Source organism: Galeopterus variegatus, unplaced genomic scaffold (genome assembly GCF_000696425.1).
Source record: "Galeopterus variegatus unplaced genomic scaffold, G_variegatus-3.0.2 Scaffold1802, whole genome shotgun sequence".
Classification (NCBI taxonomy): domain Eukaryota; kingdom Metazoa; phylum Chordata; class Mammalia; order Dermoptera; family Cynocephalidae; genus Galeopterus; species Galeopterus variegatus.
The window spans coordinates 130,190-142,147 of NW_007727913.1; the positions used below are offsets into that span (position 1 = coordinate 130,190).

At 41.1% G+C, this 11,958-nt stretch overlaps 1 protein-coding gene across 2 annotated transcripts; it reads right to left on the reverse strand.

Annotated features, from left to right (window-relative positions):
• Positions 1 to 3,807: 3,807 nt before the first annotated feature.
• GPRC5D (G protein-coupled receptor, class C, group 5, member D) lies at positions 3,808 to 11,312 on the reverse strand. Of its 2 annotated transcripts, XM_008579057.1 has the most exons (3): positions 10,375 to 11,312; positions 5,082 to 5,149; positions 3,808 to 3,979 (listed from the first exon to the last, which is right to left on the reverse strand). In XM_008579057.1, exons 1-3 carry the CDS (start codon positions 11,267 to 11,269, stop codon positions 3,908 to 3,910), a joined length of 1,035 nt encoding a protein of 344 aa, XP_008577279.1. In that variant the 5' UTR covers positions 11,270 to 11,312; the 3' UTR covers positions 3,808 to 3,907. The 2 variants fall into 2 exon arrangements, with proteins under 2 accessions (XP_008577279.1, XP_008577280.1); XM_008579058.1 differs by lacking the exon at positions 5,082 to 5,149 and having other exon boundaries at positions 3,900 to 3,979; positions 10,375 to 11,301.
• Between the last annotated feature and the right edge of the window lie 646 nt (positions 11,313 to 11,958).

Sequence of the window (11,958 nt, forward strand, 5' to 3'; positions counted from 1 at the left end):
GGGTGAGTTTGTTTAAAAGAAGAAAGAAGAAGGAACAATGGACAGAGAGAATAAGAAAACTTTAGCTTGACCTGACCGTCGGTTGAAATAAAGCATAAACAGAAGGCCTTGAAGCTTATGGGAGGTCATGAAATTTAATGTGGAGGCAAACAAATCTTTGATGTTCTTCGAATCAGGAAAATATGAAGGTGAACGACATATTAACTCCACCCAGGCAGGTATTGTGTTAGTATCATGCTGCAACTAGCTGAGCTCACAGGCCACATTACGCCACGCAAGTATTTTAAAATGAAATGTTTCAGCTATACCTTTTCTTTTAAATAAAATAAATAAAATCAGAGGGGGATTATCTAAAATATTTAAAATTATGTAACCCATTCATATAAGTGAGTTTTAGATCTTCAAATAAAACTTGTCGAATTGAGTACAATATGCTAACCATAAATAGTTTATCTTTTTTAAAAGCAGGTTCCTCAAGGATCTCTACTTAGAGGACTCTTGGGGTTTTTAGCTTTATGTGAATTACTGAATAAACTGAAAAGAAATTAAATTGTATTTTCATGAAGATATTCTATCATTTCATAAAATTATGTTCTCCTAGATTACCCTCTCTTGTGTTGGTCATTCATGGTGTATACTATGCCTTCCCCTGTTGTCCACGGGACATTTCCCTGCTCACAGCTTCCCACAGGGGGAACAGACATAGGTGACCATGTCTGCACCACATGACCAAGCCAGACACAGCTGAATGGACCAGTGGTGGGTGCTGGACCCAAGGGCAGCCAGTCCACAGGCTGATTTAACCGAAGAGGGAGGCCGATGCAAAAGAGCCTCTAGGTGGAGACAAGGATGCTCAGCTGGGCCCGTCAGAGTCCCTCTCAGGAATCTGAATTATGACACGCAGGGAGAGGATCAGTCAGCTGGTAGCGGGCAGATAAGCGAACACATCCACAAGAGAAGCAGAGACAGCGAGGCAAGTGTCAAAGTGGCTGAGGGAGATCGTGGGGTGGGGTGGGTGGGGGGCGGCAAGCTTTTCTTAATGACAGACAGTATTCGATCTCCATCAGTCCAGCTGAGTGGCTGCAGAGGGTTCCCTCAGACAATTTTGTCTCCCTGTCATAGGTAACCTTACAATAAAATTCCGTTCCTGAAACAGTCTGAATGAAACACTTACAACCTACAACCCCCCCAACCTAACGAATACATAGTTTAAAATTTGGTAAAATTGTGCTATTAACTTCAGAGGCAGTTTGCTACAAAGAAGTTCAATTTTACCTTCACTAATTTTAGAAGAAATCTTTTCTGGGAGACAATATTAAGCCATCATACACGGCTTCAATAGATTTAAAAAAATTTGCCACCCAGCTTTACAGAAACATCTCCCGCCTGCAAAACAAAACAAAACAAAATTATGTTGAAGGTATCGTTGTCATCACTATTGGGATAAAATCCAGGAGGATCGGCCATAATGATTTCCTTCTAGAGCAGCTGGAATGGCCTGTTTCTACCTTTCATATTAGGTTCTTTATGTGGTTTGTTAAATATAGTATGCCACCTATAGGTCAGAGTCTCACTCAAATATTTTTTCTCAGTGTTTCATTACCAACAAGGGCAGAAGGTCACATGTTTTGGTCATATATCTAGGTATTGGTTGCGCTGATAACATTTCTCAAGGCACAGCTTTTAAAAAAGAGCAGTGAATTTTAGTGCAGCAGAAAAGTACATGAAAACACTGGAACGTTGTGTAGAGGATGAGCCGTGAATTTTAGTGTAGCAGAAAAGTATGTGAAAACATTGAACGTTGTGTAGAAGATTCTGGTCTTTGTTCTGCCACTTACAAGCTGTGTTACCTTGGGCAAGTCCCTTTTCCTCATCTGTAAAACAAGGGAACTATATTTCTGAAATTCTCTGCATTGTATTATCTCTTCCAGAAAAATGTAAGCTCTGCCAAAGCAGTGTTTCTGCTTTGTGTAGTCATAGAAGGATTACTGGTACCTTGCAGATACTCAGGAAATATTTGTTGCTATTGAACCACCTAGGCTGTACATTGTTCATTAAAAAGGCTCTCTTACATGTATGGGGTCTTAGTTATTTTTCAAAGTACTTTCATATAGTAGGCACTCAACACTCACTGGTCTGAAATGTCTCATTTGGTTTTTGAGGGGAACACACCTAACTTGCTAATACAGAAATGTAAGCATGGAGAAGCCTCGTAGAGGGGGAAGAAAACTGACTTAGCAGGCTGGCCCTCCACAAACCATTGTGTGGCTTTGGGTCATTCCGTTTCTCTAAAGTTATGTTTTCTCATCTGCAAAGTGAGAGGGCTGAATTAGACCCTCAGCACCCTTCTGGAGGCAGGTCGCTGCTTCTGGTCCTGTTATACCTGTTGTTTAGGACAAATGAGTATTTAAGGACAAATGAAACCACTGGGAAGGATGTGGGCTGCATGAGGTATGAAGACAAGACAATTAGTGCAGAGGCACCAGCTCCTTAGAAACATCAAGACAGGCAGACTATGCTTTTTATGTTCACCCCTTAAAATCCTTTATGAGCATCAACTGGGGTGGCTTTTCCTTTGCTGTTATTGGTTCATCAAAGCAGATCCCTGACCTCAGCTGTGTCTGCTGCCATATTAGCTATCACGGGCTGGTAACACCGTGGGAAAAAGCCTACCAACTTGCAAGTCCATGGAAATGTTCATGTTATTCAAATTGCCTAATTGTGGTGATCCTGGGGATTCTGCTATAACAAAGAAAATTCTGGGTCAATCATATTTTGGGTTCCTTTGTGAAAAGTGCCTAGACATTTCACACTTGTTAGGATGGCCACTGTAAAAATAAAAACAAACATGGATAACAAGGGTTGAGGAGGATGTGGGGAAATTGGAAGTCTTTGTACACTGTTGGTGGGAATGTAAAATGGTACAGCCACTGTGGAAAACAGCATGGAGGTTTCTCCAAAAAATAATAATAGAATTACCATATGATGCAGCAATCCCACTCCTGGGTGTATATCCAAAAGATTTAAAAGCAGGATTGTGAAGAGATATTCTCACACCCGTGTTCATTGCAGCATTATTCACAATAGCCAAGAAGAGGAAGCATCCTGAATGTCCGTCAGTGGATGAATAGATAAAGAAAATATGGTACATATACATGATGGAATATTATTCAGCCTTAAAAAAAGAAGAGCTTGTCTCATGCCACAACGTGGATAGACCTTGAGGACATTACACTAAGTGAAATTAACCAGTCACAAAATGACAAATGTTGTAGATTCTATTATATGAGGTATCTAAAGTAGTCAAGCTCACAGAAATGGAAAGTAGAACCGTGGTTGCAGGGGCTGGGGGAGTTGTTCAGTGCATACAGAAGTTCGGTTTTGCAAGATGAAAAAGTTCTAGGGATCTCTTGTACAACGATGCAAATACAGTTAACGCAGGTGAGCTGTACACTTAAACATGCTTAAGATGGTAAATTTTATGTGTGTTTTTTTAAAATCAAAATTTAAAAAATTGACTAGAGTAATCCAGTAGTAAGTTCTTACTAACCTCTATACTTTGTCACATTAAGATGACCCTAATTTCCTCAGACCAGGGTCTTTCAGTCCCTTTAACAAGAGGCACCAATTCTTTCCAGCATTGCTAAGAAAGGGAATTTTTGAGTTACATGGATGAAGAAAGAGACATACAGTCAAGGTAGGATGTCCAGCCAAGATTGTAATTATGTTTGAAGGGGCAGTCTTCTGATGAAGGGCGCAAACGGGTAGAAAGGGCTAGGAAACAGAGAGGAGGGACGAGCTGACACTGCACTGGTGGCGTGACTCTGTGGGCTCCCCAGTGGCCTATCAGGGCTATGTTAACCAGGACGGTCTTCCGGGTTTTCTCTACTCATGTTTCCTGTAGACTTTATAATCCTGCGTCTTGCTGGGGGCTTCCTTTAGCCCGTGGGATGAGACTCTCTTGTGTGGGATCAACAGTCTGGAAAGGAAGAAATGCCATCGTCAACTTTCTGAGCCAGCATAGGGGATGATACTCTTCAGAACCATGTTGGAAATATTATCATCTCACCATCATTTAATTCTTTGTTAATTAAAAAAAGAAGAAAAAAAATAGTGAGCCTACCCATATCAGGCTACCCGCTTAGCCATTAACAGGTATCTTTTTGCAGTGTTCTTGGTGCTCATCACTGGAAATTGAAACTAATCCAAGAAACTCTTGGAGGGGATAATCAAGGTTTCCTCACTGTGTAAATGCCCTCCTGAGGGTTAATTACAGCAAGTGATATAGCTATGTCCTGGTCCAGGTGTTATTCCAGGAAAAGGCAAAGTCTCAGATAACAGACCGTAAAGATTAGCTTAGTTAGCTGCCTAGTAAAGTTCATGGAACAGTCTGAGCATGACGTTCACTCTTGGATTTTAGTTACTTTCAATCTATGTAATACATGAATTGTGTCCCAGTGTGGTATTTTTGGATGTCTAGATTTGCATGTCCTCAAGCCATCACAGCACAAATGTCAGTTACCTCCAATCTACTCAGCAGTGCTCCCTCTGTTTCTGCCTGAAAGGATTAAAATTGATTCATCCATCTGGGCATCCAGATGATGGTGACAGATCTAGCCCAGTCCTTGGGGCAGCCTGGGCTGCTGGAGCTAGACAGTGATTCAGAGAGGCAGTCAGTGGGACTCGGGGGGTAGATGCAGACAACCAGTACTAGAAGCAGACCCGACACTCATACATGTTTACAATCCTCTGTTGTCCCCAAGGCAAAACTCAGGGAGCCTATGCCTTTCCACCTTCATACAAACCCTTCAAGCTTCCTTTTCTTTCAAGGGACATGCACCTGCATCAGAGTATCTTGCTCATTGACGGCGGTGGTGGAGATCGGGAGGGGTTCATGGAGGCAAAAAGCATGCTTTGCCTCTCTTGCATCACCCTGGCATGGCTTAAATCTGGATGGCTCAGGCTCCACAAGCCTTTAGGGATGGTTCTGCCCTGCCTCTGCTCCCTCAGGTTAGTAAAGCCATTGGAAATGACACCTGAAGGCTCTCCCCAGGAAGGAGAAGGTAGACCAGCACATTTACCTGCAGCTGAATGGGAGTACCATATGAAGTTAATGCTATATCCTCCTCAGCTCCATCACTGTCTCGGGCTGAAAGCCAAAGGAGGGAAGGGCTGGGTTAGTGTCAGATTCACGTGGAAACGGCACATGAGGACTACGAGAAGACTCAGTGGCTTGCAAAGAGGCTCCTGACCCTTTAATTGGAATTCTCAGTGGAGGCTGTTACTGAAAGGACTGATGATTGAAGAGTATTTTTAAAGTTTATGAGGAAGGTTGTATATGGAAAGCATATGCATGTTCAGGAGAAGCACGTAGGTATTTAGTGTTTGAAGAGGCTGCAGAATCCTCATGACTTTCTAGACAAAGAGCCCAAGCCTGGGTCGAGTCCTTGCTCTCCCAGCTTTACACACGTGAACTTGGCATCCCACTTTCTTCAACAGTCCCTTTCAATTGAATTCTCTACAAGCTTGAATTCAATTTTTAAAACTGGACATAATAAAAAAAGATCCCTAAAGACAGTTCTATACTGTCATAGAATAATCACACGCACAGTTATTTGTGTAACACCTGTCTCCTCAACCAGACTGGAAGCTCTATGAAGACAGAAACTGTATCTGTTTCTAAGGCTTGGAACTTGCTTGATACATATTTGTATTTTTGATGATCACAGACATAAGTGTGTTGCTAGTGCTCACACTGAGAGGCTGTAGTATTTTGAGTGGATGGACCCTGGAGAAGGAGACAGACTGCTTAGCTCTCCAAACGGTGTTGTCTAGGGCCAAGAGCCTTAACCTTTCGTTGCCTTTGCTTCCTGATGGAAATGAAAGAGGGATAATGATGATCATAACAGTAAATCTATTTCATACGGTTGTTTCAAAGATTAAATCAATTAATATATGTATAAAGCCCTTGGAACAGGGCATGATATACAGAAAACACCATACGTGCTCTCCGTTGTGTATTATTATTGGTGGTGGAGCTGGTGGTGTGGTTATAATTGATGCTCTAACAGCCTTCTCCTACTGGCATTTTTTAGAGGGGCTGGATGCTGTAATATAGGACACGCTTGTCCTTCGTTCATGGCAGAAGGAACTGAATCCTTGGTTTAACTTCCTTGTGGTATAACAAGACTCCTTCACACTCAGTCCCTTGGTAACCAAGTTTCATCCAACATTCTCATCAGACCAGACCATAATTTTAAAAAAGCCTGATTCTTCCAGCTCTGGTTATTGTTTGTGAATTTACCAAAAAACTGTTTCTGTATATTAAATCCATAATATCTCATGGTAGAGAATTTGAGTTGGTAAGACTTTACATTTCTACGTGGAGCAGATGGGGAGGGACATTGTAATCACTGTTCACACACAAGGAGTCTCAGGCTCCTAGAGGTTGGGGACCTTGGCTTGGTCTCAAAGTTGGTGAGCAGCAGACCTGAGTCTCAAAGTCAGGGCACGTGAGGCCCCCCGTGCTGCTTAGTTATGTTCATGCTCCCTAAGTCTTTATGAATGTCATTATCCTCTCCTTATCTGTCCTCAGACCAAACAGATTTTGCCCATGACTCATTATCTTCTCTGCTTTATGCTAGTTCTCTCTCTGTGACCTGTAACTCTTGAGGATGACAAAAAAGAGCTTCCGGTGAATGAACAAACAAAAATGACACCTGCTTGGATCATTCAAATTGGGTTTCCCCTGGTAAGGTAGGTGTGTCATGAAGAAGAAATGTTGCGAGTTGTCAAAAAGGGCTATGTCCAGCAAAAGTTGGAATTTGCTAGAGAAAGTAAGCAAAGGGTTTCTGTTTGCAAAAACAGTTTTCTTTTGGTTCGCCTCATTTAGGATCATTGACCCATTTTATCATTATGTAGACTCATTGATTATCTTTATTCTAATATCTTCAAAAAGAATCATACTAGGTTTGTCAGTACACATTCAAACACTGGATGGAAAAATGCCCACAATAATGTGATACTTTCAAATTGGCTCTCACTTTTAGTAAACATAGAATAACAATATTTTAATTAATCTGAAATAGATGAAGCAGGCAATGATTAGAAGAGGATCTTTCCCTTATAAAAACGATTCATAGGTGTTAGTCTACTATATTTAAGATCTCTGTAAATTATATCACATTTAAACTCCTTAGTGAAAAGAACTGATTTTAATTCATTCATTCATTAATTTTTTGGAGTACAGAAGTTAGCTATACTTTATGCAGGGACACAAATATTCCAAAACTCACCAGCTCTAACTATAGAACAAGTAACAGATCCATCCACTGGTCTAATTAATGAAGGATATGTCAAAAAATAACACAATCCCAGATGCATGTAAGTGAAGTAAGTAAACATTAACATTATTTCAGAATTGCTTCTTCATTTTTATTTTGCATTTTAATTACTTCATTTGTGTGTGCACAAATTCTTTACCCTACTCTTGTGCATCTTTAAGTTAAAGTTTCCTGTGCCTAACAGTATGTTGAGCTTGTAAAACTTTAATCAAATGCCATGAGAACGTATATGTATATTTTTGGCACAAGGTTCTGGTTAAGAGCAACTGATTTTAAAAGTTCAATCAATTTACAGCGTTGCAGGAACACATCTATAACACAGGGAAAGGAACGCTTATCCCCATTTGTTGAGTGTCCTGTCGTCACACTCCTGATTGTACTTTCATCCTCCATCTGTGTGCTTTTCTACCTTGAAGTCCATAAGCCAGTTCAGAGAGATAAAGCCTGATCTTCCTTTGAAAGACTTCCAGGGAAATGGAGTCCTTAATCTCCTTTGCTGATCTGTTTCAGTGTTTACCAACTCTTATTTTCATATTTAATCTAAACCTCTCCTGCTTCAGTTTGAATCCATTTCAGCCCATTGTCTTCAGTGGGAGATAGAAAACAGCAGGATACCAGCCTCTTGGAGAGAGGTCTTCCTACTTGTGAAATTCTCTGCTCATCACCCCTTGCCTGACTGTTCTTTCAACTGAATAATTCTGGTCTCATAACCCACTGGTAAATCAAATAATTATGCGACTGGAGTCACAGCTACAAACAGCATTAGTCAGAAGAGTCACACGATAAATGCCCGCCTCATGGACTCGAACAAAATGCATTTTAGCACAGAATTTAGAGGGAGAGAATTTGGATCGGCTATGAGAAAGGCACATAAAGCTTCTGAGCTATCATCTCGGTTTCATTGTCTTAACCTTTCCACGTAGGTCTGATGTTATAAGCCTTTAATCATCTTTGTGGTTTTCTGCTGAGCCTCCCCAAGTTCCCCACACTCCTCATTAGTGGAGCCCAGACCTGGAATTCTGGAGACTGGCGGATGCTGAGGACGACGGCATGGCTGTTGTCGCCGACCACATTGTTTATATAACACCGTGACTGCTTCTTTGCAAACAGAAGCAGGGACAGTGGTAAGCTCCTTTCTCACGGTTGCTCACGACCTACAACACTCAGGATTTTTCGAGTTACTGTTATTACAGTTGTCTGGCTCTTACCTATTTTATATCTATTTGTATGTTTTTTCCTAGGTAGGTGTAATTCTGTACTTTTTATTGAGTTTTAATTATTCTTTTGATTTTTGATATTTGTGTTTTTTCCAGGTGACCTAAATTCCGATTCTATTCTCTGAGCTCAAGTTTCTGGTTATTCTGCTCAATTTTGGAGAGCAATCTATATGTTCTTTACTACACTATTGATTTTTTTCCCCACAAAATATCAAACTACATTGGCAATAACTACCACTGGCAGACTATTTCCTGCCCAGAAATGGATTTTCTAAACTTGCTTGAGTAACAGGATAGTCCTGGCCAAACCAGGGAACATTGTACTTTTGCAAGCCCTTGCTTTTCAACTAAAATACTCCTTTGGACACATTAAACACTTGCCCAATATGTTGCGGGTATGGAATATTGATCATTACAAGTCTCAGTGTATTTTGGGTTATTGTGAAACTCAGAACTTTTTTCTCTCTGACTTTTGTTTCCTAGAAATATACAACAACAACAAAAACAAACACAAGCATTTTCAGCCTATCTTCAGTAGCAACTGTGAGAAGTATGCTCAAGAAAGATTGACTCTGCAATTTTGCCACAAACCTCAGTTATCTGATTATACATCAACAGCAACGAAAAAACTCTTACAGGAAAGATGTAGAGTGTCAATTTCCGACTCTCGGTCAACTGAACTGAAAAGAATTAATGGATGTATTTATCTGAACAGGATTTAATTTGAATGTGTAATTAGCCATAGTTTACAGCTCCAAAAAAAAAAAAAATTAGTGTATGTACTTAAAGGAAAGCTCATGTTAACTTTTTTGAGCCTGGTGCACATTATGTGTGCTATACAATATATTAAATAACATCATCGTTACACGTTAGAAATAAAATATGAGAAATCAGATGCCTAGTAAGACACAAAAATTGATGTAAAATTGTGATATTGGGTTAAGAATAATAGGCCAGATGTTTTAGAAAAGGAGTTAATGAGTTCTGACATATTTCCAGATAAACAAAATTAGCCACTATTTCTCCTAGATTGTTGGGTTCCAAGCATCCTTGTTGTCATGGATAATATATTTTATCCCTTAACAAAGTATAGTCAGGTGGCTTGGTCTTATTTAAGGATAAAACTATGGCCCAGAAGTTATTGTGAAAATGTCACATAAGCGAGTTGCTTTATTTCTATGATTATACATCTGAGCCTCTAGTGAGAATTCTGATGTAATGGCTCTTCCTATCGCTTTTTGTAAACCTTGAAGGATTTTAAAAAGTGAATGGTTTGAAAAGCAGAAAACCAGAAGCTTTTGGGCTTTGCGACTTTAATGAGGTGGTGAGTCCTATGAATCAGTTTAAGATTATGTCTGGGCAAATTAGCTTTGAGGCTTAAATTTAGCAAATGTCAATCACTGTTGCCAGGATTGACTTTTGCACTGGACAATTAACACATTTGGATTTAGCGTTAGATGTCATGCAATTGCATGGTCCAAGCCTAATTTGGGGCTGATTAATTCATTTTATACTGGGTGCCTTTCTTTACCCAGCATGAGCACTCAGAGTCACAGCCTCTTTATTTAGGGCCTTTGATTCATTTCTGTCTTGGTCTTTCCCCATAAAACTCTATGTTTTGGAAGGACGGAGTTTTCATAAAAATTTAACCTCGATTCTGGGAATCTTCATCTTCATGTTTGAGCTATAAAGCCACCCACCAAAAATCTGACCATTCTCTTTTTGATCCCTTTTGGTTCATTCTGTTGTCCTATTTCTCTCTTGTTTCTCCCGCAGGAGTGCCTCTTTGCCCCTGAGTCCCCCAGGGAAATTACCTCTCGAAGGCTCCTGGTTCTCCACTCGGAAGCTGCACTGGTAGGCTGGGGCTGTGCAGGCATGGCCTTGTGTAGGACAATCCTGCTTACATGACCTGTACAGAATGCAGAGCTCAGGTATGATGTAGAACAGCAGGAAAACCCACGCGTTGGTGATCAGGGCAATGCAGATGACCGGGTCGTCCCACTGGGGCTGTCGCTGGAGCTGTGGGTTGCCCCTTAGCAGCATGGAGATCCACACCACCCAGATAAGGATGGAGATGAGCACAGTGATGAAGATGAGTCTTCCATGCTGCTTCCAGTTCTCACACGGGCCACAGAAGGAGGCTTTGGAGACGAAGAATGTGAGGGCCATCAGGAAGAGGACGTAGACCAGGAGTACAACAAAGTCCACATTGAGCTGACAAGGTGTCATGTGCACAAACATCATGCCTCTGGTCATCATGAGAGTCACATACTCAATGGCAATAATTATCTGCAACAGACTGACACCGATAGCAATGCACAGAATTGTCGTCCACGAGAAGGAGACTCGACCCCGGACCAGCTTCACCAGGTGGAAGGCATGAGCCAAGAGGCATGAGAAACATATAGCAAAGAGAACCCCAAAGAGAAAGTAGCGTACGGGGGCGGTTTGTTCATTGAACTGGATGATGAAGGCGAAAGCAAGTGCAAAGAGCCCCAGCACAGCCAGGAGGAAGAGGAACTGGGTGGGGAGGACATTCCACAGGCAGCAGTCTTGGACCCTTCGTATGAGGAAGAGAAATGCCAAGAGTAGCACAACTGTCACCACTATGCCAATTATTGCCAGGGACTCCAGAACGATGCCCCATGTCTCGTCAGTGTCACAGAAGAGATAATAGTCTTCAGTGGACTTGATGCAGTCCTCATACATGGTGACTTATAGGTGGACCTCACGAGAATGGTCTTCTGATCCCCTGCAGAAAAAAAGATGCGGCAAACTTATGACTTTCCATCTACCCTTAAGAAGGCCTGTTGCAGGGCACTACGATGTCTCTCAGGCCCAAATGAAGACACCTAGGCATAGGAAATAAATTGTCACCAGGACACTAGAGAGAGCCTGAGTTACATTTTGTTTGACTCCTGATACTTACCTAAATCTAACATTTGCTAGGGGTGATAATCAGAGATATATACAAACATGGTCTCAGGGGATGGGAAATGCCATCACATATATTAGCCCAAAATTTATAACTGTTGTGTATAGGATGTCAGTAAAGGAAATAAGAAATCCAACCTAACCCCCTCAAAACTATCTTAGCAACATCCTTCTACTGGTAAAGGCAAAACAGACTTCATTTGGGAGCTCCACGTAATTTATGCATTTCTAAGGCTATCACAATTTCCAAGGCTTTTTGAAGGCTAATAAAGAGTCTCTCTCATAAAATGGGATGTGTGACTGTTTGCATGGCTGATGAGATTCTAGTTATATCATGCTCTAAAACAAGGGTTACCAACATTAATGGATCGTTGGATTATTCTAGATACTGATGCCCTGCTTGAAGGAGACAGGCAGATAATTTTCCCCAAGAAAATTTAGTAACTGTTCCTTCATTCAGTTTA